The sequence below is a fragment of the Coregonus lavaretus genome (assembly GCF_964263955.1).
Source record: "Coregonus lavaretus genome assembly, contig: HAP1_SCAFFOLD_329, whole genome shotgun sequence".
Taxonomy (NCBI): domain Eukaryota; kingdom Metazoa; phylum Chordata; class Actinopteri; order Salmoniformes; family Salmonidae; genus Coregonus; species Coregonus lavaretus.
In genome coordinates, this window is record NW_028160267.1 from 488,375 (window position 1) to 515,228 (window position 26,854).

Below are 26,854 nucleotides of genomic sequence, written 5' to 3' on the forward strand. Positions count from 1 at the left end.
CAGCGCCCGCTCAGTCAGCCTATCCCTGACCGAGGAGCGCTTCCTGGACGCGGCGGAGTACGGCAACATCCCCGTGGTCCGCAAGATGCTGGAGGAACTTCCTGAACTCAACGTCAACTGTGTGGACTACATGGGCCAGAATGCATTGCAGCTGGCGGTGGCCAATGAGCATCTAGAGGTTACGGAACTGTTACTGAATAAGGATAATCTGGCCAGGATAGGGGATGCTCTACTGTTGGCTATCAGTAAAGGATACATCAGGATAGTGGAGGCCATATTGAGTCACAGGGCCTTCACAGACACACAGAGGCTAGTCAACAGTCCTGGCCAGGCAGAGACTCAAGACGACTTCTTCTCCTATGACGAGGATGGTACACGGTTCTCTCATGACATCACCCCGATCATCCTGGCCTCTCACTGCCATGAGTACGAGATAGTGCACATCCTCCTGAGGAAGGACGCCCGCATCGAGCGGCCGCACCACTACTTCTGTAAGTGTGGCACCTGCAGCTACCACCAGAAGCATGACTCGTTCAGCCACTCTCGGTCCCGTATCAATGCCTATAAAGGCCTGGCCAGCCCGGCCTACATGTCTCTCTCTAGCAAAGACCCCGTGATGGTTGCCCTGGAGCTGAGCAACGAGCTGGCTGTCCTGGCTAACATCGAGAAGGAGTTTAAGGTACTGCAATGGGAGCATGACTCGCCCCATCAAGTATTTCAGTCATATGTCAAAGTTGTGTCCTTGCCAATGAAATTAGGAGGGATATGTTCATTAACAGACCTTGATTAAAATGACTGCAGAGTTCGGTCATGAGAGGTGGGCAAAAGATATTCAGCTGGTTTTCCAGACCCAGGTTAAACCTACTCCTAGACTAAAAACTACACTCTATTGGAAGTGTTTTTTTAGTATAGGGCTATACCATCTCCGTTGGGAAAACTGGCCAAGCAGGTTATTGCAAGTGTTCTTGTAATCTATTTGCTGTGGCTGCATCCCCTTTAAAACCACACCTTTTCCCCTGAGAGAGAGAGCAGTGATCATCATGAATAATTTATTTTATTATATTATATTATTAATAATTTCACAGCTACTTCATGCAGCCTTATATAGCTTTCCTGTATGTCTAGAGTAATATCTAAATGGGAACAGCATTCCTGTATGTTTACAGTAATATCTAAATGCGAACAGATTTCCTGCATGTCTACAGTAATATCTAAATGGGAACAGCTTTCTTGTATGTTTACAGTAATATCTAAATGGGAACAGCTTTCTTGTACGTTTACACTAATATCTACATGGGAACAGCTTTCTTGTATGTCTACAGTAATATCTAAATGGGAACAGCTTTCTTGTATGTTTACAGTAATATCTAAATGGGAACAGCTTTATTGTATGTTTACAGTAATATCTAAATGGGAACAGCTTTCTTGTATGTTTACAGTAATATCTAAATGGGAACAGCTTTCTTGTATGTTTACAGTAATATCTAAATGGGAACAGCTTTCTTGTACGTTTACACTAATATCTAAATGGGAACAGCTTTCTTGTATGTTTACAGTAATATCTAAATGGGAACAGCTTTCTTGTACGTTTACACTAATATCTAAATGGGAACAGCTTTCTTGTATGTTTACAGTAATATCTAAATGGGAACAGCTTTCTTGTATGTTTACAGTAATATCTAAATGGGAACAGCTTTCTTGTACGTTTACAGTAATATCTAAATGGGAACAGCTTTCTTGTATGTTTACAGTAATATCTAAATGGGAACAGCTTTCTTGTATGTTTACAGTAATATCTAAATGGGATCAGCTTTCTTGTACGTTTACAGTAATATCTAAATGGGAACAGCTTTCTTGTACGTTTACAGTAATATCTAAATGGGAACAGCTTTCTTGTATGTCTACAGTAATATCTCTATGGCAACAGCTTTCCTGTACGTGGAGAGTAACATCTCTATGGCAACATCAGTTCATGAATTGTAAAGGGAGTTCTTAAAGAACAGATTTCAGATCTGACTCCACCCACATTTCGATATGGTACGCCATTCCAATAGAGAGCGTGGATCCCTTCATCAGAGTGGTAATATAATGTATGGTGTAATGATTTACCTGCTATATTATCATGAATTATACATTTCCTTTCACATAGGTACACCCACAGAATGATACATATCATTATAACATCTCTATGGGTACACCATTCAAATCTCTATGGGTACACCATTCAACTCTCTACGGGTACACCATTCAACTCTCTACGGGTACACCATTCAACTCTCTATGGGTACACCATTCAAATCTCTACGGGTACACCATTCAAATCTCTACGGGTACACCATTCAAATCTCTACGGGTACACCATTCAAATCTCTACGGGTACACCATTCAACTCTCTACGGGTACACCATTCAACTCTCTATGGGTACACCATTCAACTCTCTACGGGTACACCATTCAACTCTCTACGGGTACACCATTCAACTCTCTACGGGTACACCATTCAACTCTCTACGGGTACACCATTCAACTCTCTACGGGTACACCATTCAACTCTCTACGGGTACACCATTCAACTCTCTACGGGTACACCATTCAACTCTCTACGGGTACACCATTCAACTCTCTATGGGTACACCATTCAAATCTCTATGGGTACACTATTCAAATCTCTATGGGTACACCATTCAAATCTCTATGGGTACACCATTCAAATCTCTATGGGTACACCATTCAAATATCTATGGGTACACCATTCAAATCTCTATGGGTACACCATTCAAATCTCTATGGGTACACCATTCAAATCTCTACGGGTACACCATTCAAATCTCTACGGGTACACCATTCAAATCTCTACGGGTACACCATTCAAATCTCTACGGGTACACCATTCAAATCTCTACGGGTACACCATTCAACTCTCTATGCGTACACCATTCAACTCTCTACGGGTACACCATTCAACTCTCTACGGGTACACCATTCAACTCTCTACGGGTACACCATTCAACTCTCTACGGGTACACCATTCAACTCTCTACAGGTACACCATTCAACTCTCTACTACGGGTACACCATTGAACTCTCTATGGGTACACCATTCAACTCTCTACGGGTACACCATTCAACTCTCTATGGGTACACCATTCAACTCTCTACGGGTACACCATTCAACTCTCTACGGGTACACCAGTCAACTCTCTACGGGTACACCATTCAACTCTCTACGGGTACACCATTCAACTCTCTACGGGTACACCATTCAACTCTCTACGGGTACACCATTCAACTCTCTACGGGTACACCATTCAACTCTCTATGGGTACACCATTCAACTCTCTACGGGTACACCATTCAACTCTCTACGGGTACACCATTCAACTCTCTATGGGTACACCATTCAAATCTCTACGGGTACACCATTCAAATCTCTACGGGTACACCATTCAAATCTCTACGGGTACACCATTCAAATCTCTACGGGTACACCATTCAACTCTCTACGGGTACACCATTCAACTCTCTATGGGTACACCATTCAACTCTCTACGGGTACACCATTCAACTCTCTACGGGTACACCATTCAACTCTCTACGGGTACACCATTCAACTCTCTACGGGTACACCATTCAACTCTCTACGGGTACACCATTCAACTCTCTACGGGTACACCATTCAAATCTCTATGGGTACACCATTCAACTCTCTACGGGTACACCATTCAAATCTCTACGGGTACACCATTCAACTCTCTACGGGTACACCATTCAACTCTCTACTACGGGTACACCATTGAACTCTCTATGGGTACACCATTCAACTCTCTACGGGTACACCATTCAACTCTCCATGGGTACACCATTAAACTCTCTACGGGTACACCATTCAACTCTCTACTACGGGTACACCATTGAACTCTCTATGGGTACACCATTCAACTCTCTACGGGTACACCATTCAACTCTCTACGGGTACACCATTCAACTCTCTACGGGTACACCATTCAACTCTCTACGGGTACACCATTCAACTCTCTACGGGTACACCATTCAACTCTCTACGGGTACACCATTCAACTCTCTACGGGTACACCATTCAAATCTCTACGGGTACACCATTCAACTCTCTACGGGTACACCATTCAACTCTCTACGGGTACACCATTCAACTCTCTACGGGTACACCATTCAACTCTCTATGGGTACACCATTCAACTCTCTACGGGTACACCATTCAACTCTCTACGGGTACACCATTCAACTCTCTACGGGTACACCATTCAACTCTCTATGGGTACACCATTCAACTCTCTACGGGTACACCATTCAACTCTCTATGGGTACACCATTCAACTCTCTACGGGTACACAATTCAACTGAACTGAAGCTCTCCTTTAGTCTATAGCTATAAGAGCACTGTCAGACATGGGCTGGGTCCCAAATGAAACGCTTTTCCCTATATAGTGCACTACTTTTGACCAGGATCCTTTAAGAGCAGGGGCTATTGGAGGGGATGAAGGATGAACTCTCCTTCAGGGAGCTGCCTGAGCGACTGGACGGCCTCGGCCTCTCGGTGTGGGTAGATAATCGGTGTCGTGAGAGATGACGCAAGGTGCGCTTGTCCAGGATGGAGAAGCAGAGACGTCTGTGCCAGGGACATTGCCTGTACTGCGGCCAGACAGGTTACCACTGCAACTCATGCCCGAAGAAGCCGGGAAACGGGAGGGCTCGCTAATATCGGGAGGGGAACCAAAACCCCAACCCCAGAGACACCCAGACTTTTCTCCCTGTCAGGGTTCAGTTGGCCCGCACTGTTAGTCGGGGGCGGTGGGAAACCTGATGGACGCGGGGCTGGCCCAAGGGTGGAGCGTTCCGTTACTCTCCAACTCCGAGCCATTCCGGTCATGGGCCTGGACGGCCGGCCGTTGGGGTCGGGCTTCATCACCCGGCGCATTGTCCCATGCATGTCCGGGTGGCGGCAGGGGGGCTATGGGAGGATATCCAGTTTTTCATTGTGGACTCTCCGGATTGTCCCCTCGTCCTCGGGCACCCCTGGCTGGTCGCCAACAAACCCCGGATAGACTGGTCCACGGGGCGGCTCATCCTGGAGGGAGGCTCCGCCTACGTCCTGTTTCGGTCTCCACCAACCACTCATCAGCCCAAACCACCGTCCCAGACCACCTACCAGTCCTCACCTCTTCCCCAGGTCCCGCACTCCGAACCGCCTACCGCCCTAGCGGCGGTTGCCACCGGGAGAACGGCGGATACAGACTCCGTCACCAGCCCAAACCTGGCAGGCAGGGAGTATTGGGATCTGGGGGAGGTGTTTAGTAAGAGGCCTGCCAAGGGCCTACCTTCTCACAGGCCATATGACTGCGCCATCGATCTCCTGCCGGGCGCCATGCCCACACGAGGGCGATTGTTTTCCTTGTCCCGGCCGGAGACGCTGGCCATGAGGGAGTATATCGACGAGACACTCGTTGAGGGTCACATCCGTCCCTCTACCTCACCCATGGGAGCGGGCTTCTTCTTCATGGGGAGAAAGGACGGTGGGCAGCGGCCGTGCATTGATTACCGGGCACTCAACGGCATCACGGTTAAGAACCTCTACCCACTCCCCCTGATGACGACGGCATTCGAGTCGTTGCAGGGAGCCCGGGTCTTCACCAAGCTGGACGATATGGACGAAATGCCTACAACCTGGTGAGGATTCGGGAGGGGGACGAGTGGAAGACGGCTTTTAACACACCCAGTGGGCATTACGAGTACCAAGTCATACCGTTCGGTCTGCGGTGTTCCAGGCGTTGGTCAATGACGTGCTCCGGGACCTCCTTGACTACAGCGTCTTCATGTATTTGGATGACATCCTAATATTTTCAAAGGACATGAGTGAACACCAGCAGCACGTTCGGCAGATCCTCCATCACCTTCTCCGTCACCAGCTCTACGTCAAGGCGGAGAAGTACCTGTTCCACACAGATACCATCTCCTTCCTGGGGTTCATCGTCACCCAGGGGGACCTACGGATGGACCCAGCCAAGGTCAGCGTGGTACTGGATTGGCCCTGGCCCTCATCCCTCAAGCAACTACAACGGTTTTTAACCAGGATCTGGAGGGGGTGCTGAGGTGCTACGCCTCCAGCAACCCAGCTGCGTGGAGTCAGTGACTGGCATGGGTGGAGTACGCCCACAACACCCTTCTCTGCTCGTCCACCGGCCTGTCCCCCTTCCAGTGCCAATACGGGTACCAACCCCTCCTATTCCCCGAGCAAGAAGAGGCGTCGGTCCAGGCCCACATCAGTCGCTGTCGCCGCACCCAGAGGCAGGTACGGGAGGCGCTTAAGCGGGCCACGGTCAGGTCTCAACATCAAGCCAACCGCAGGCGTCGCCCGGCCCCGGTTTTTCGCCCAGGACAGAGGGTGTGGCTCGCATTGTGGGATCTTCCCCTCTGCGTGGAGTCCAGGAAGCTGTCCCCATTCAGAGTGGTCCGGCGAGTCAACCCAGTGGCCTACCGCCTGCAACTTCCCCCCACCATGCGGGTGCATCCCACGTTCCATGAGTCCCTCCTCAAGCCCGTCGCCACCTGTCCCCTGGCTCCCCCTCCTCGTCCTGTTCCCCCGCTGTGCCTCGTCGGAGGGCAACGGGCTTTTACTGTGGACTGGATCCTGGACTGCCGGCGGGTGGGGAGGGGACTCCAATTTCTGGTGGACTGGGAGGGTTATGGGCCGGAAGAGCGGTCCTGGGTGCCCAGGAGGGACATTCTGGACCCAGAGCTGATAACAACATTCCGTCACCTCCACCCGGAGGCAGCCCAGGCTGGGAGGGGGGGGTTTGGGACCACCAGTAAAGATCCTTGTTTCACCATCTCTGCCTACTGCTTACTGTCTATCCTGCACCGCTCGCATCTCACACCAACCCTTACAGCACTAACATAAATAACTTGAGCAGGTCTGCCTTTGCTATGCTTCCCAGTAAAGCAATAAAAACAATCAAGCATCATAGAAAAGTGCTAAAAATAGCCCATGTTAACATATGTAGCTTAAGAAACAAGGTTCATGAAATCAATAATTTGCTAGTAACAGATGACATTCATATTCTGACAATCTCTGAAACTCACTTAGATAATACCTTAGATGATACAGTGGTAGCAATACATGACAGAAATGCCAGTGGTTGAGGTGTATGTTCAGAACCACATTCCTGTAAAGCTTAGAGAGGATCTCATGTTAAATACTGTTGAAGTAATATGGCTACAAGTTAATTTTCCTCACCTAAAGCCCATTCTGGTGGGAAGCTGCTATAGACAACCAAGTGCTAACAGTCAGTATCTGGATAACATGTGTGAAATGCTTGATAATGTATGTGATATCAACAGAGCACAGGAATGAAATCATCAACATGTTTTGATCACATCTTTACTAATGCTGCAGAAATTAGCTTGAAAGCAGTATCCAAATCCATCGGATGTAGTGATCACAATATAGTAGCCATATCTAGGAAAACCAAAGTTCCAAAGACTAGGCCTAATATTGTGTATAATAGGTCATACAATTAGTTTTGTAGTGATTCTTATGTTGTTGATGTAAATAATATTTGTTGGTCCGTGGTGTGTAATGAGGAGCAAACAGACACTGCACTTGACACATTTATGAAATTACTTATTCCAGTTACTAATAAGCATGCACCCATTAAGAAAATGACTGTAAAAACGGTTAAATCCCTGTGGATTGATGAGGAATTGAACAATTGTATGGTTGAGAGGGATGAGGCAAATGGAATGGCAAATAAGTCTGGCTGCACAATCGATTGGCAAACGTACTGCAAATTGAGAAATCATGTGATTAAACTGAATACAAATCAGAAGAAACTACACTATGAAACAAAGATAAATGACATAAAGAATGATAGTAAAAAGCTTTGGAGCACCTTCAATTACATTTTGGGCAAAAAGGCAAACTCAGCTCCATCATTCATTGAATCAGATGGCTCATTCATCACAAAACCCACTGATATTGACAACTATTTTAATGATTTTTTCATTGGCAAGATTAGCAAACTTAGGCATGACATGCCAGCAACAAACGTTGACACTACACATCCAAGTATATCTGACCAAATTATGAAAGACAAGCATTGTAATTTTGAATTCAATAAAGTGAGTGTGGAAGACGTGAAACAATTATTGTTGTCTATCAGCAATGACAAGCCACCAGCGTCTGACAACTTGGATGGAAAATTACTGAGGATAATAGCAGACGATATTGCCACTCTTATTTGCCATATCTTCGATTTAAGCCTACTAGAAAGTGTGTGCCCTCAGGCCTGGAGGGAAGCAAAAGTCATTCCGCTACCTAAGAATAGTAAAGCCCCCTTTACTGGCTCAAATAGCCGACCAATTAGCCTGTTACCAACCCTTAGTAAACTTTTGGAAAAAATGGTGTTTGACCAGATACAATGCTATTTCACAGTAAACAAATTGACATCGGACTTTCAGCACGCTTATAGGAAAGACGTTCAACAAGCACAGCACTTACACAAATGACTGATGATTGGCTGAGAGAAATTTATGATAAAAAGATTGTGGGGGCTGTTTTGTTGGACTTCAGTGCGGCTTTTGACATTATCGATCATAGTCTGCTGCTGGAAAAACATATGTGTTATGGCTTTACACCCCCTGCTATATTGTGGATAAAGAGTTACCTGTCTAACAGAACACAGAGGGTGTTCTTTAATGGGAGCCTCTCCAACATAATCCAGGTAGAATCAGGAATTCCCCAGGGCAGCTGTCTAGGCCCCTTACTGTTTTAAATCTTTATTAACGAAATGCCACTGGCTTTGAGTAAAGCCAGTGTGTCTATGTATGCGGATGACTCAACACTATACACGTCAGCTACTACAGTGACTGAAATGACTGCAACACTTAATAAAGAGCTGCAAATAGTTTCAGAATGGGTGGCAAGGAATAAGTTAGTCCTAAATATTTCAAAAACTTAAAGCATCGTATTTGGGACAAATTATTCACTAAAACCTAAACCTCAACTAAATGTTGTAATAAATAATGTGGAAATTGAGCAAGTTGAGGTGACTAAACTGCTTGGAGTAACCCTGGATTGTAAACTGTCATGGTCAAAACATATTGATACAACAGCAGCTAAGATGGGGAGAAGTCTGTCCATAATAAAGCACTTCTCTACCTTCTTAACAGCACTATCAACAAGGCAGGTCCTACAGACCCTAGTTTTGTCGCACCTGGACTACTGTTCAGTCGTGCCGTCAGGTGCCACAAAGAGGGACTTAGGAAAATTACAATTGGCTCAGAACAGGGCAGCACGGCTGGCCCTTAGCAAACATTAATAATATGCATGTCAATCTCTCCTGGCTCAAAGTGGAGGAGAAATTGACTTCATCACTACTTGTGTTTGTGAGAGGTATTGAAATGTTGAATACACCGAGCTGTCTGTTTGAGCAACTGGCGCACAGCTCGGACACCATTGCATACCCCACAAGACATGCCACCAGAGGTCTCTTCACAGTCCCCAAGTCCAGAACAGACTATGGGAGGCGCACAGTACTACATAGAGCCATGACTACATGGAACTCTATTCCACATCAAGTAACTCATGCAAGCTGTAAAATTAGATTTAGAAAATAGATAAAAATACACCTTATGGAACAGCAGGGACTGTGAAGCAACACAAACATAGACACAGACACATGCACACACACACAATAACATTGACACTATACACACATGGATTTTGTACTGTAGATATGTGGTAGTGGAGTAGGGGCCTGAGGGCACACAGTGTGTTGTGAAATCTGCGAATGTATTGTAATGTTTTAAGAATTGTATAAACTGCCTTAATTTTGATGGACCCCAGGAAGAGTAGCTGCTGCCTTGGCAGGAACTAATGGGGATCCATAATAAACCCCAGGAAGAGTAGCTGCTGCCTTGGCAGGAACTAATGGGGATCCATAATAAATACAAACACATTGAATAGAATGGATCGTGAAATCATCCAACCCATTTTCATGATCCCTTTACTCAGTGTCTTTGCTGTAGAGTGTTGTTTATGATGGTGAGCGTGATGTTCCGCAGATTAAAGGTGGATTGTTGAATGGGTCAGAAGTGTGGTCAGGAAAATGTATTGTAATACGTTATGTTATGGCTGGTGTACGTCCCAAATCACACCCTATATCCTATATAGTGCACTACTTTTCACCAGGAAATAGTGTACTATAGAGGTAATAGTGTGCCGTTTGGGACGTATTCCTGGAGTAATGTATGAGTAATAATAATTTTGTACATAATTCATATTTGTGAACTGAGGATGTGGGTGTATGTGTACCCAGTGTGACTTTACCTGTGGCCTTCATTACAAGCATACATTCATTACAAGCATCAACTAGCTGATGTCTGTCGGACTGGCTGGCTGACTGTCGGACTGGCTGGCTGGCTGGCTGGCCGGCTGGCTGGCTGGCTGGCTGGCTGGCTGGCTGGCTGCACATACGCTGCAAACATCTCCCACTTCAACAGACGGTGTTTGTTTCAAAGGACTGTTCTGTTTGTCGTTTCACAATGCTTTAAGATAGCATTCATAACCACCCAGTTACTTTAAGTTGTTTATGTGGAATATTCTGCCAATCACTCCTGAAGAGGTTTCCATTTGAAGCTTTTTGTATTCTCATGTTTTGCTTTGAGCTCAAAGGCTCTAGCCTATAGGGTGTGACTGGAGGCTAAGTGTGAGAAAGGAAATGTCATGCAGGGTCATTGTATTGCCCTCAGCTCTTTGAGAACTAATAGTATGGTATGGACTAATCCATAAGCTGTGGTTGCACTTGGAGCTTGGTACACTTAAGTAGACATTTGTTGAAAAGGTTCTCTCCTTTCACCACTTTCTTTCATGAAATGTTTTCTTTCTTCCGTTACAGAAAGACTACACGAAACTGTCCGTGCAATGTAAAGACTTTGTGGTAGGACTGCTGGACCTGTGTCGTAACACAGAGGAGGTGGAGGCCATCTTGAATGGGGACATTGAAGCCAGTGAAAACTATGAGCCTCTTGGAAGACCAAACTTTATAAGGCTAAAGCACGCAATAAAATATGAACTGAAGGAGGTAAGGGTAATTGTTATCAGCAGAAATACTATTGGTGTTGTTATGGTTCAACAAATGTCTGGATGAGCAATGATGCTTTTCACCGTCACAATTGGACACAGAAAAGGCAAATCATTGCCAAGTTAAGCTTTTGTATCAAAGTCATATGAAGTTTTTCTTTTAATACGTTATTGAGACACACACACTTTCATCCCTCCAGAATCTCTACTGATCTCTCTCTTCTCATCTCTCCATCCTAGTTCATAGCCCATCCAAACTGTCAGCAGCAGCTCATGTCTATCTGGTACCAGAATCTGTCTGGACTGAGACAGCAGACCAACGCTGCCAAGTTTCTGGTAGTTCTGGGTGTAGCCGTTGGACTGCCTGTCATGGCTCTGCTCTACTGGGTAGCACCATCTAGCAAGGTCAGCTCACACTGCTTATACCTGTAGTTGTAGCGGAAGTGATTTGGAATCATGCTTTCATAATGAGGTGCAGCCCTAGAGACTTGTATGCCCCAATGTTGCCCTCTGACCTTAAAGGCTGTCCTCCTGGTGTCTGGGATTCCCAGCGGTTCCATAGGGGTACTATTCATCTACCTTAAGGCTGTCCTCCTGGTCTCTGGGGTTCCATAGGGGTACTATTCATCTACCTTAAGGCTGTCCTCCTGGTCTCTGGGGTTCCATAGGGGTACTATTCATCTACCTTAAGGCTGTCCTCCTGGTCTCTGGGGTTCCATAGGGGTACTATTCATCTACCTTAAGGCTGTCCTCCTGGTCTCTGGGGTTCCATTGGGGTACTATTCATCTACCTTAAGGCTGTCCTCCTGGTCTCTGGGGTTCCATAGGGGTACTATTCATCTACCTTAAGGCTGTCCTCCTGGTCTCTGGGGTTCCATTGGGGTACTATTCATCTACCTTAAGGCTGTCCTCCTGGTCTCTGGGGTTCCATTGGGGTACTATTCATCTACCTTAAGGCTGTCCTCCTGGTCTTTGGGGTTCCATTGGGGTACTATTCATCTACCTTAAGGCTGTCCTCCTGGTCTCTGGGGTTCCATTGGGGTACTATTCATCTACCTTAAGGCTGTCCTCCTGGTCTCTGGGGTTCCATAGGGGTACTATTCATCTACCTTAAGTCTGTCCTCCTGGTCTCTGGGGATCCATAGGGGTACTATTCATCCACCTTAAGGCTGTCCTCCTGGTCTCTGGGAATCCATTGGGGTACTATTCATCTACCTTAAGGCTGTCCTCCTGGTCTCTGGGGTTCCATTGGGGTACTATTCATCTACCTTAAGGCTGTCCTCCTGGTCTCTGGGGATCCATTGGGGTACTATTCATCTACCTTAAGGCTGTCCTCCTGGTCTCTGGGGTTCCATTGGGGTACTATTCATCTACCTTAAGGCTGTCCTCCTGGTCTCTGGGGTTCCATAGGGGTACTATTCATCTACCTTAAGGCTGTCCTCCTGGTCTCTGGGGTTCCATAGGGGTACTATTCATCTACCTTAAGGCTGTCCTCCTGGTCTCTGGGGTTCCATTGGGGTACTATTCATCTACCTTAAGGCTGTCCTCCTGGTCTCTGGGGTTCCATTGGGGTACTATTCATCTACCTTAAGGCTGTCCTCCTGGTCTCTGGGGTTCCATAGGGGTACTATTCATCTACCTTAAGGCTGTCCTCCTGGTCTCTGGGGTTCCATTGGGGTACTATTCATCTACCTTAAGGCTGTCCTCCTGGTCTCTGGGGTTCCATTGGGGTACTATTCATCTACCTTAAGGCTGTCCTCCTGGTCTCTGGGGTTCCATTGGGGTACTATTCATCTACCTTAAGGCTGTCCTCCTGGTCTCTGGGGTTCCATTGGGGTACTATTCATCTACCTTAAGGCTGTCCTCCTGGTCTCTGGGGTTCCATAGGGGTACTATTCATCTACCTTAAGTCTGTCCTCCTGGTCTCTGGGGATCCATAGGGGTACTATTCATCCACCTTAAGGCTGTCCTCCTGGTCTCTGGGAATCCATTGGGGTACTATTCATCTACCTTAAGGCTGTCCTCCTGGTCTCTGGGGTTCCATTGGGGTACTATTCATCTACCTTAAGGCTGTCCTCCTGGTCTCTGGGGATCCATTGGGGTACTATTCATCTACCTTAAGGCTGTCCTCCTGGTCTCTGGGGTTCCATTGGGGTACTATTCATCTACCTTAAGGCTGTCCTCCTGGTCTCTGGGGTTCCATAGGGGTACTATTCATCTACCTTAAGGCTGTCCTCCTGGTCTCTGGGGTTCCATAGGGGTACTATTCATCTACCTTAAGGCTGTCCTCCTGGTCTCTGGGGTTCCATTGGGGTACTATTCATCTACCTTAAGGCTGTCCTCCTGGTCTCTGGGGTTCCATTGGGGTACTATTCATCTACCTTAAGGCTGTCCTCCTGGTCTATGGGGTTCCATAGGGGTACTATTCATCTACCTTAAGGCTGTCCTCCTGGTCTCTGGGGTTACATTGGGGTACTATTCATCTACCTTAAGGCTGTCCTCCTGGTCTCTGGGGTTCCATAGGGGTACTATTCATCTACCTTAAGGCTGTCCTCCTGGTCTCTGGGGTTCCATAGGGGTACTATTCATCTACCTTAAGGCTGTCCTCCTGGTCTCTGGGAATCCATTGGGGTACTATTCATCTACCTTAAGGCTGTCCTCCTGGTCTCTGGGGTTCCATTGGGGTACTATTCATCTACCTTAAGGCTGTCCTCCTGGTCTCTGGGGATCCATTGGGGTACTATTCATCTACCTTAAGGCTGTCCTCCTGGTCTCTGGGGTTCCATTGGGGTACTATTCATCTACCTTAAGGCTGTCCTCCTGGTCTCTGGGGTTCCATTGGGGTACTATTCATCTACCTTAAGGCTGTCCTCCTGGTCTCTGGGGATCCATTGGGGTACTATTCATCTACCTTAAGGCTGTCCTCCTGGTCTCTGGGGTTCCATTGGGTACTATTCATCTACCTTAAGGCTGTCCTCCTGGTCTCTGGGGTTCCATTGGGGTACTATTCATCTACCTTAAGGCTGTCCTCCTGGTCTCTGGGGATCCATAGGGGTACTATTCATCTACCTTAAGGCTGTCCTCCTGGTCTCTGGGGTTCCATAGGGGTACTATTCATCTACCTTAAGGCTGTCCTCCTGGTCTCTGGGGTTCCATTGGGGTACTATTCATCTACCTTAAGGCTGTCCTCCTGGTCTCTGGGGTTCCATTGGGGTACTATTCATCTACCTTAAGGCTGTCCTCCTGGTCTCTGGGGTTCCATAGGGGTACTATTCATCTACCTTAAGGCTGTCCTCCTGGTCTCTGGGGTTCCATTGGGGTACTATTCATCTACCTTAAGGCTGTCCTCCTGGTCTCTGGGGTTCCATAGGGGTACTATTTATCTACCTTAAGGCTGTCCTCCTGGTCTCTGGGGTTCCACAGGGGTACTATTTATCTACCTTAAGGCTGTCCTCCTGGTCTCTGGGGATCCATTGGGGTACTATTCATCTACCTTCTTTCTTCTTCTCAGCTGGGGAAGATAATGCGTGGTCCCTTCCTGAAGTTTGTGGCCCATGCAGCTTCCTTCACCATCTTCCTGGGCCTGCTGGTGATGAATGCAGCGGACCGCTTCCAGGGTACCACCCTGCTCCCTAACATGACCGTACAGGACCACCCCTCTCAGCTGTTCAGGATGAAGACCACCCCCTTCACCTGGATGGAGATACTCATCATATCCTGGGTCATAGGTCATATACAAACTGTACATACTATGTTAATATTATGTATTATAATAAATATGATTGTGTATTTTCTGTAGTACATACATAACATACACATGCGAGCGAGCGCACACACACACACACGGACACACACACACGGACACACACACGGACACACAGACACGGACACGGACACACACACACACACACACACACGGACACACAGACACGGACACGGACACGGACACACACACGGACACACAGACACGGACACACACACAAGCATGCACGCACACACACATGCTCGCAGATACACTGAGTGTACAAAACATTTCCATGACAGACTGACCAGGTGAATCCAGGTGAAAGCTATGATCCCTTATTGATGTCACTTGTTAAATCCACTTCAATCAGTGTAGTTGAAGGGGAGGAGACAGGTTAAATAATTATTTTTAAGCCTTGAGACAATTGAGACATGGATTGTGTATGTGTGCCATTCAGAGGGTGAATGGGCAAGACAAAATATTTAAGTGCCTTTGAACGGGGTATGGTAGTAGGTGCCAGGCGCACCGGTTTGTGTCAAGAACTGCAACGCTGCTGGGTTTTTCACGCTCAACAGTTTCCTGTGTGTATCAAGAATGGTCCACCACCCAAAGGGCATCCAGCCAACTTGACACAACTGTGGGAAGCATTGGAGTCAACATGGGCCAGCATCCCTGTGGAACGCTTTTCGACACCTTGTAAAGTCAATGCCCTGACAAATTGAGGCTGTTCTGAGGGCAAAAATGTAACCAATCAGATTGCGTTGCTAGCACTAACCCTTTAATACCATTGAATTTAACAGTTAGCAAATGGTTCAACTCGATAAAAATTCTAGTAATCTGCGTGTATCAAAGTAGATCAAAGGCCATTTTTAAAGCTTTCCCCCAAGCTGCACATATAACAAATCCTAGAGCCATTCTCAGATCGTGGTATTGAAGGTTACTTGATGAAACTGTCAAGGTCTGTCTGCCTCTGTGTGTCTTAAGGGCTAGGAACAGCAGAGTCATTTATGCTTTCATCTGACAACGCAAAGTAAAGTGGTCTGACTTGTACTGTTGTCAAATCAAGGATCTGTTGTCAAATCATTTTCTAATCCCTCTCCATGGTTGTTTTCCTACTGTAAATCAAAGTACAGTACATGTCATTGAGGACGATGTTGTTGAAATAGGGAAAACATTATTAGGATAGGCAATGTTAGTCACAAGTGGACCATTATTTAAGCAATAATGCCGGAACTCCCTACAAGGGCTGCCGGAGTCGGAGCCAAGGCCCGGGATACAGCCTTTTGAGGGAGTTGTCACAAGATCATTCCCAGGTTCGAGGGCATTATTGCTTTTAGAAAACGGTTGCCAACATATTTATAAAAAATATGAATGACATGTTATAATTAAAAACATAATTTTAACGAGTAAATTCGTTTTTGCATTTTGAAGTTGCTACCCTAGCGGGCTGGTCGTTAGTTATTTTCTCGTGTTTTGACCCAGTCGTTAATTCGAATCATTCTATTCATTCGACGTTGCTACTGTATGCTAAACAAATCATTGGCATGTACCTAGCTAGCAGAGATTCAATGATGATGACAGACAATAACTTCAATAAATAATGATTTAATAACTATCCAATAGGCCGCAGTAAGTAGGTGTGCTGATGGCACTGCACTGGGCTTTACTAGTATTAGCAGATCAATATAGATTTTTTTTCTGAATCTCTGCTTTGGTATAAAAGTAGTTGTATAATTAAGAACAGTATCTTGCAGGATTCAATAGTTGGATCTGTAAGAGTTGTTTGCCCTGTCCCTTTCTGTAAGAGTTGTTGTCCTGTCCCTTTCTGTAAGAGTTGTTGCCCTGTCCCTTTCTGTAAGAGTTGTTGTCCTGTCCCTTTCTGTAAGAGTTGTTGGCCTGTCCCTTTCTGTAAGAGTTGTTTGCCCTGTCCCTTTCTGTAAGAGTTGTTGACCTGTCCCTTTCTGGAAGAGTTGTTGCCCTGTCCCTTTCTGTAAGAGTTGTTGTCCTGTCCCTTTCTGTAAGAGTTGTTGCCTTGTCCCTTTCGCTGTGATTGTCATTCTAATGGAATCCAGAAATAACAAAATCCTTTCCTCAAACATTTACATCAAAAGGTGCAAAGTTATGGGCAAAGACACAAAACATCCACATCAAATTAAATATTTTTCTTGATCAAATTACATGGAAAACTACCACTTTTTGTGTAGTATTAATTTACCATCCTTACAAACCACTTAATATAAATGTACATTACTGTATTGTACAAAGGCTGGTCATTTAGAATTGGTACCTGTATTTCAAAAAACTGGAAAACATATATCAAGCAAGTATTTGTATATTCCACAAGTATTATCAGATTCAAGTTACAATTGTTGGTAAACACTCAAATACAAATACATTTTTTTTTTTTTATATCACAAAGGTAGTGCATGATACGTTGTCCTCTGTAGCTCAGCTGGTAGAGCACGGCGCTTGTAACGTCAGGGTAGTGGGTTCGATCCCCGGGACCACCCATACGTAAAAATGTATGCGCACATGACTGTAAGTTGCTTTGGATAAAAGTGTCTGCTAAATGGCTTATTATTATTACAGTGGGGAAAAAAAGTATTTAGTCAGCCACCAATTGTGCAAGTTCTCCCACTTAAAAAGATGAGAGAGGCCTGTAATTTTCATCATAGGTACATGTCAACTATGACAGACAAAATTAGAAAAGAAATCCAGAAAATCACATTGTAGGATTTTTAATGAATTTATTTGCAAATTATGGTGGAAAATAAGTATTTGGTCACCTACAAACAAGCAAGATTTCTGGCTCTCACAGACCTGTAACTTCTTCTTTAAGAGGCTCCTCTGTCCTCCACTCGTTACCTGTATTAATGGCACCTGTTTGAACTTGTTATCAGTATGAAAGACACCTGTCCACAACCTCAAACAGTCACACTCCAAACTCCACTATGGCCAAGACCAAAGAGCTGTCAAAGGACACCAGAAACAAAATTATAGACCTGCACCAGGCTGGGAAGACTGAATCTGCAATAGGTAAGCAGCTTGGTTTGAAGAAATCAACTGTGGGAGCAATTATTAGGAAATGGAAGACATACAAGACCACTGATAATTTCCCTCGATCTGGGGCTCCACTCAAGATCTCACCCCGTGGGGTCAAAATGATCACAAGAACGGTGAGCAAAAATCCCAGAACCACACGGGTGGACCTAGTGAATGACCAGCAGAGAGGTGGGACCAAAGTAACAAAGCCTACCATCAGTAACACACTACGCCGCCAGGGACTCAAATCCTGCAGTGCGAGACGTGTCCCCCTGCTTAAGCCAGTACATGTCCAGGCCCGTCTGAAGTTTGCTTGAGTGCATTTGGATGATCCAGAAGAGGATTGGGAGAATGTCATATGGTCAGATGAAACCAAAATATAACTTTTTGGTAAAAACTCAACTCGTCGTGTTTGGAGGACAAAGAATGCTGAGTTGCATCCAAAGAACACCATACCTACTGTGAAGCATGGGGGTGGAAACATCATGCTTTGGGGCTGTTTTTCTGCAAAGGGACCAGGACGACTGATCCGTGTAAAGGAAAGAATGAATGGGGCCATGTATCGTGAGATTTTGAGTGAAAACCTCCTTCCATCAGCAAGGGCATTGAAGATGAAACGTGGCTGGGTCTTTCAGCATGACAATGATCCCAAACACACCGCCCGGGCAACAAAGGAGTGGCTTCGTAAGAAGCATTTCAAGGTCCTGGAGTGGCCTAGCCAGTCTCCAGATCTCAACCCCATAGAAAATCTTTGGAGGGAGTTGAAAGTCTGTGTTGCCCAGCGACAGCCCCAAAACATCACTGCTCTAGAGGAGATCTGCATGGAGGAATGGGCCAAAATACCAGCAACAGTGTGTGAAAACCTTGTGAAGACTTACAGAAAACGTTTGACCTGTGTCATTGCCAACAAAGGGTATATAACAAAGTATTGAGAAACTTTAGTTATTGACCAAATACTTATTTTCCACCATAATTTGCAAATAAAATCATAAAAATTCCTACAATGTGATTTTCTGGAGAAAAAAAATCTAATTTTGTCTGTCATAGTTGACGTGTACCTATGATGAAAGTTACAGGCCTCTCTCATCTTTTTAAGTGGGAGAACTTGCACAATTGGTGGCTGACTAAATACTTTTTTCCCCCACTGTATACGTTGTTGCAGACAGGTAGGTCTATACAACCCCCAACTTATGCAAATAAAATAGTAGCATGGAAAAATAATGTGGAGATGCTTTTTTTCCCGAGGGAGATTAAGTTTATGATTTTCCTGCCTTGGCTGCTGGATAGTGGAATTATGAGACATAACTTCTGCATATCAACCAATCAGCATCCAGAATGCAAAAAACCTGTTTTATAAAAATTATTATGTGGACAATTCTACAAACTTGTCTATTTTTTCCCCCATATAAAAGTAATATCATTATTCCCAATAGCCATACGGTAGCATCTATAGCAGGGATATTCAACTCTCACCCTACCAGGTCCGGACTACTGTTGGTTTCCTGTTAAACTCTCACCCTACCAGGTCTGGACTACTGTTGGTTTCCTGTTAAACTCTCACCCTACCAGGTCTGGACTACTGTTGGTTTCCTGTTAAACTCTCACCCTACCAGGTCTGGACTACTGTTGGTTTCCTGTTAAACTCTCACCCTACCAGGTCTGGACTACTGTTGGTTTCCTGTTAAACTCTCACCCTACCAGGTCTGGACTACTGTTGGTTTCCTGTTAAACTCTCACCCTACCAGGTCTGGACTACTGTTGGTTTCCTGTTAACCTCTCACCCTACCAGGTCTGGACTACTGTTGGTTTCCTGTTAACCTCTCACCCTACCAGGTCCGGACTACTGCTGGTTTTCTCTTCTACCTGATCATTAATTGCACTCACCTGGGACATAAAGTAGAAAAGAACAGGGGAACTGGCTTTGTGGTCCAGATTTGAATTTCAGGGCTCTATATTAACCTGTCTGTTCCATGTCATTAGTCTATACCAGCCTGACTGTTCCCTGTCATCAGTCTATCCCAACCAGCCTGACTGTCTCTGTCATCAGTATATACCAGCCTGACTGTTACCTGTCATCAGTCTATCCCAACCAGCCTGCCTGTCCCCTGTCATCAGTATATACCAGCCTGACTCTGCCCTGTCATCAGTCTATACTAACCTGCCTGTTCCCTGTCATCAGTCTATACCAACCAGCCTGACTGTTCCCTGTCATCAGTCTATCCCAACCAGCCTGACTGTTACCTGTCATCAGTCTATACCAGCCTGACTCTTCCCTGTCATTAGTATATACCAACCAGCCTGACTGTTCCCTGTCATCAATTTGATGTGTCTTGTCTACATCCCATCATAGTGGAGGAAGGGAGATTCCCACACTGTCGTACTGAAATAGCCCTGTAGCAGAGGAGGGTCACAGAGGTCAAAGACAGAACACAGAGGGGCCGCAATACTGTAATCACTCTAACATATGTGACACCAAGAAATTCTTACACAGACTTTGATTAGTACAAGGTGAATAGTTATTTAACTAATAAACGATGTCTACTTCGATGGGGTCTAGGCAAAGATTACTTTTAAGTTTGACAAAAGCATTTAAAGCCATGTCTCTGTCACGTTCTACGACAGACAAGCAATGACATCACGTATGATGTGGGGGGGGGGGGGGCAGAATAGAACGTGGATTGATACCAAATGTACGCTACACATACTGGCAGACATCAACTATGTCTGTCTATGTCGATGGGATCTGGGAAAGGTGACACGTTTAATTGAATGTAAAGCATTCATGTGATAGTCAAGTCTCTCTAACATATGATTACATACTCAGGGCCATCACACCTGAGATAGCTGTACTGTTGGCCAGTACCTCCCAATACTAGGCCTATCCACAGGGCTACTTACTGTATAAGAACATAGGCTTTCTGATCAAAAGCACATGAGGTGCTCCGGGCAGAGTGAAATGTGATTGGGGGTACAGTAAAATAATTAATAAAAGGTTGAAGACCATTAATGAGTCCTTTCCATCATAGCCTGCTCTGTTCTGGGCAGTCTACACTTCTCTTCTGTCCAGCTCATTCCAACACATGCTGCTGTTCTTCAGAGTCTTACGTTTTATGACAGCAATTACATTTAATTTGGGGGCAAAGTTAATATAATATACTGGGACCACATTAGTCTGTTCTTATATACTGGCACCACGTTAGTCTGTTTTTATATACTGGCACCACATTAGTCTGTGTTTATATACTGGGACCACATTAGTCTGTGTTTATATACTGGGACCACATTAGTCTGTGTTTATATACTGGGACCACATTAGTCTGTTCTTATATACTGGGACCACATTAGTCTGTTCTTATATACTGGGACCACATTAGTCTGTTCTTATATACTGGGACCACATTAGTCTGTGTTTATATACTGGGACCACATTAGTCTGTGTTTATATACTGGGACCACTTAGTCTGTTCTTATATACTGGGACCACATTAGTCTGTGTTTATATACTGGGACCACATTAGTCTGTTCTTATATACTGGGACCACATTAGTCTGTGTTTATATACTGGGACCACATTAGTCTGTGTTTATATACTGGGACCACATTAGTCTGTTCTTATATACTGGGACCACATTAGTCTGTTTTTATATACTGGGACCACATTAGTCTGTTCTTATATACTGGGACCACATTAGCTTGTTCTTATATACTGGGACCACATTAGTCTGTGTTTATATACTGGGACCACATTAGTCTGTGTTTATATACTGGGACCACATTAGTCTGTGTTTATATACTGGGACTATTTTGACCAGATCACTACTGGAGAGTGAGAGCCCTATACATAGGGTGCCATTTGTGACGCAGAAATACGTCATTCTAACATGTTGTTGTTTTTCCCTCTCTTCTTCCAGGGATGGTCTGGGCTGAGTGTAAGCAGCTGTGGTCCAAAGGGGCTCGGGAATATCTGTTGGAGACATGGAATCTTCTAGACTTTGGAATGCTGGGCCTTTTCGTGACGTCCTTCATCACTAGATTAATGGCGTTCTGGCATGCGTATGCAGCACAGAGCTACGTCGACAAGCACTATACCGACCTGTCCAACATTACCCTGTCCCCGGAGATAGAGTACTACAGACTGGGTAGGTGAAGACAGAAACCTGTCCAACATTACCCTGTCCCCGGAGATAGAGTACTACAGACTGGGTAGGTGAAGACAGAAACCTGTCCAACATTACCCTGTCCCTGGAGATAGAGTACTACAGACTGGGTAGGTGAAGACAGAAACCTGTCCAACATTACCCTGTCCCCGGAGATAGAGTACTACTGACCGGGTAGGTGAAGACAGAAACCTGTCCAACATTACCCTGTCCCCGGAGATAGAGTACTACAGACTGGGTAGGTGAAGACAGAAACCTGTCCAACATTACCCTGTCCCTGGAGATAGAGTACTACAGACTGGGTAGGTGAAGACAGAAACCTGTCCAACATTACCCTGTCCCCGGAGATAGAGTACTACTGACCGGGTAGGTGAAGACAGAAACCTGTCCAACATTACCCTGTCCCCGGAGATAGAGTACTACAGACTGGGTAGGTGAAGACAGAAACCTGTCCAACATTACCCTGTCCCCGGAGATAGAGTACTACAGACTGGGTAGGTGAAGACAGAAACCTGTCCAACATTACCCTGTCCCCGGAGATAGAGTACTACAGACTGGGTAGGTGAAGACAGAAACCTGTCCAACATTACCCTGTCCCCGGAGATAGAGTACTACAGACTGGGTAGGTGAAGACAGAAACCTGTCCAACATTACCCTGTCCCCGGAGATAGAGTACTACAGACTGGGTAGGTGAAGACAGAAACCTGTCCAACATTACCCTGTCCCCGGAGATAGAGTACTACAGACTGGGTAGGTGAAGACAGAACATTTACTTTTAAATAATTCATTTAAATACAAAAAAACTCTGCTAGGGAGGCTGGTCAAGGTTGCATTATATCAGTAACATTTCACAGCCTGGTCCCAGATCTGTTGGTGCTCTTGCCAACTCCATTGCTCATCGTCAAGCCAAATGGAAACATACCGGCACCCAAGCTAGAAATCTCACTGTGCATGTTATTCACGACAGTAGAATCAATATTAAAGTCAAATGAAAAATGAACCTTTGCCCCAGACAAAATATTGACATCCAGGTATGTTTATGAGGTGCTGGAGTTCTCGGTCACTTCATCACAAATCTAAAAACTGCTGCACATGCTCCCTTTGCATAGACCCAATCGAAGTAGACATGTATGTATGTATATATATATTTATATGTTAAATAACTATTCACCTTGTACTAATCAACGTCCATGTGGTCATTTCTTGGAGTCACACACACTACTGGTCAAAAGTTTTAGAACACCTACTCATTCAAGGGGTTTTTCTTTATTTTTAGAATAATAGTAAAGACATCTAAACTATGAAACAACACATATGGAATCATGTAGTAACCCAAAAAGTGTTAAACAAATCAAAATATATTTTATATTTGAGATTCTTCAAATTGCCACCCTTTGACTTGATGACAGCTTTGCACACTCTTGGCATTCTCTCAACCAGCTTGACCTGGAATGCTTTTCCAACAGTCTTGAAGGAGTTCCCACAAATGCTGAGCACTTGTTGGCTGCTTTTCCTTCACTCTGCGGTCCAACTCATCCCAAACCATCTCAATTTGGATGAGGTCGGGGGATTGTGGAGGCCAGGTCATCTGATGCAGCACTCCATCACTCTCCTTCTTGGTAAAATAGCCCTTACACAGCCTGGATGTGTGTTGGGTCATTGTCCTGTTGAAAAACAAATGATAGTCCCACTAAGCCCAAACCAGATGCGATGGCGTTTCGCTGCAGAATGCTGTGGTAGCCATGCTGGTTAAGTGTGCCTTAAATTCTAAATAAATCACAGACAGTGTCACCAGCAAAGCACCGCCACACCATAACACCTCCTCCTCCATGCTTTACGGTGGGAACTACACATGCGGAGATCATCCGTTCACCCACACCGCATCTCACAAAGACACGGCGGTTAGAACCAAATATCTCCAATTTGGACAAATTTCCACCGGTCTAATGTCCATTGGTCGTGTTTCTTGGCCCAAGCAGGTCTCTTCTTCTTATTGGTGTCCTTTAGTAGTGGTTTCTTTGCAGCAATTCGATCATGAAGGCCTGATTCACACAGTCTCCTCTGAACAGTTGATGTTGAGATGTGTATTTTACTTGAACTCTGTGAAACATCCTTCTCTCCCTCCCATCCCGGAGGACCTGAGCCCTAGGACCATGCCTCAGGACTACCTGGCCTGATGACTCCTGGCTGTCCCCAGTCCACCTGGTCGTGCTGCTGCTCCAGTTTCCACTCTTCTGCCTGGGGCTATGGAACCCTGACCTGTTCACCGGACGTGCTACCTTGTCCCAGACCTGCTGTTTTCAACTCTCTCTCTCTACCGCACCTGCTATTTCGACCTCTAAATGCTCGGCTATGAAAAGCCAAGTGAAAAACAATTGAATGAGTAGGTGTTCTAAAACTTTTGACCGGTAGTGTATGTTAGAGTGATTACAGTATTGCGGCCCCTCTGTGTTCTGTCTTTGACCTCTGTGACCCTGCTCTGCTACAGGGCTATTTCAGTACGACAGTGTGGGAACCTCCCTCCCTCCACTATGATGGGATGTAGACAAGACACATCAGGATGCAATAGAAGGAGGCAATAGGAGACAATAGAAGGAGACAATAAAATGAGGCAATAGAAGGAGACAATAGAAGGAGGCAATAGAAGGAGACAATAGAAGGAGACAATAGAAGGAGACAATAGAAGGAGACAATAGAAGGAGACAATAGAAGGAGACAATAGAATGAGACAATAGAAGGAGACAATAGAAGGAGACAATAGAAGGAGACAATAGAAGGAGACAATAGAAGGAGACAATAGAAGGAGGCATTTTTAAAGAGTCATTTTTTTTCTTTGGTTGTCTGTTTGTTTATTCATTTGACAGGGACCATGTACAGTCGTGGTCAAAAGTTTTGAGAATGACACAAGTATTTGGTCTTCACAAAGTTTGCTGCTTCAGTGTTTTTAGATATTTTTGTCAGATGTTACTATGGTATACTGAAGTATAATTACAAGCATTCCATAAGTGTCAAAGGCTTTTATTGACAATTACATTAAGTTTATGCAAAGAGTCAATATTTGCAGTGTTGACCCTTCTTTTTAAAGACCTCTGCAATCCGCCCTGGCATGCTGTCAATTAACTTCTGGGCCACATCCTGACTGATGGCTGCCCATTCTTGAATAATCAATGCTTGGAGTTTGTCAGAATTTGTGGGTTTTTGTTTGTCAACCCGCCTCTTGAGGATTGACTACAAGTTCTCAATGGGATTAAGGTCTGGGGAGTTTCCCGGCCTTGGACCCAAAATGTCGATGTTTTGTTCCCCGAGCCACTTAGTTATCACTTTTGCCTTATAGCAAGGTGCTCCATCATGCTGGAAAAGGCATTGTTCGTCACCAAACTGTTCTTGGATGGTTGGGAGAAGTTGTTCTCGGAGGATGTGTTGGTACCATTCTTTATTCATGGCTGTGTTCTTAGGCAAAATTGTGAGTGAGCCCACTCCCTTGGCTGAGAAGCAACCCCACACATGAATGGTCTCAGGATGCTTTACTGTTGGCATGACACAGGACTGATGGTAGCGCTCACCTTGTCTTCTCCGGACAAGCTTTTTTCCTGAGGCCCCAAACAATCGGAAAGGGGATTCATCAGAGAAAATGACTTTACCCCAGTCCTCAGCAGTCCAATCCCTGTACCTTTTGCAGAAAATTAGTCTGTCCCTGATTTTCCTGGAGGGAAGTGGCTTCCTCGCTGCCCTTCTTGACACCAGGCCATCCTCCAAAAGTCTTCGCCTCACTGTGCGTGCAGATGCACTCACACCTGTCTGCTGCCATTCCTGAGCATGCTCTGCACTGGTGGTTCCCCGATTCCGCAGCTGAATCAACTTTAGGAGACGGTCCTGACGGTCCTTGCTGGACTTTCTTGGCGCCTTGAAGCCTTCTTCACAACAATTGAACTTCTCTCCTTGAAGTTCTTGATGATCCGATAAATGGTTGATTTAGGTGCAATCTTACTAGCAGCAATATCCTTGCCTGTGAAGCCCTTTTTGTGCAAAGCAATGATGACGGCACATGTTTCCTTGCAGGTAACCATGGTTAACAGAGGAAGAACAATGATTTCAAGCACCACCCTCCTTTTAAAGCTTCCAGTCTGTTATTCTAACTCAATCAGCATGACAGAGTGATCTCCAGCCTTGTCCTCGTCAACACTCTCACCTGTGTTAACGAGAGAATCACTGACATGATGTCAGCTGGTCGTTTTGTGACAGGGCTGAAATGCAATGGAAATGTTTTTGGGGGATTAAGTTCATTTTCATGGCAAAGAGGGACTTTGCAATTAATTGCAATTCATCTGATCACTCTTCATAACATTCTGCAGTATATGCAAATTGCCATCATAAAAACTGAGGCTGCAGACTTTGTGAAAATTAATATTTGTGTCAGTCTCAAAACTTTTGACCACGATTGCAGAAAAGACACATCAAACTGAGATTGAGCAACACTTCTCATAATAATAATATGCCATTTAGCATTCATTTTCATCCAAAGCGATTTACAGTCATGCGTGCATACATTTTTAGGTATGGGTGGTCCCGGGGATCGAACCCACTACCCTGGCGTTACAAGCACCATGCTCTACCAATTGAGCTACAGAGGACCAGATCTCCATGAAAAAGTTTGCAATGATACTGCCTGATCCATGTGGTCTCTCTCTCTGTTCTCTCTCTCTCTCTTTCTCTCTGCTCTCTCTCCTGCTCTCTCTCCCTCTCTCTCTCTCTCTCTCTCTCTCTCTCTCTCTCTCTCTCTCTCTGTGCTCTCTC

At 45.2% G+C, this 26,854-nt stretch overlaps 1 protein-coding gene across 1 annotated transcript in view; it reads left to right on the plus strand.

Moving 5' to 3' along the window:
• LOC311121966 (short transient receptor potential channel 6-like) overlaps positions 1-22,042 on the plus strand; it is a gene marked incomplete at both ends in the record, with an annotated part of 22,065 nt that extends 23 nt beyond the window's left edge. The window contains 5 exons of the mRNA XM_084196396.1: positions 1-679; positions 10,932-11,117; positions 11,357-11,521; positions 14,628-14,844; positions 21,815-22,042. The exon at positions 1-679 is cut by the window's left edge and continues 23 nt beyond it. Of these exons, the coding sequence (XP_084052522.1) occupies positions 1-679; positions 10,932-11,117; positions 11,357-11,521; positions 14,628-14,844; positions 21,815-22,042 (1,475 nt within the window). The remainder of the gene's footprint in view (positions 680-10,931; positions 11,118-11,356; positions 11,522-14,627; positions 14,845-21,814) is intronic.
• Between the last annotated feature and the right edge of the window lie 4,812 nt (positions 22,043-26,854).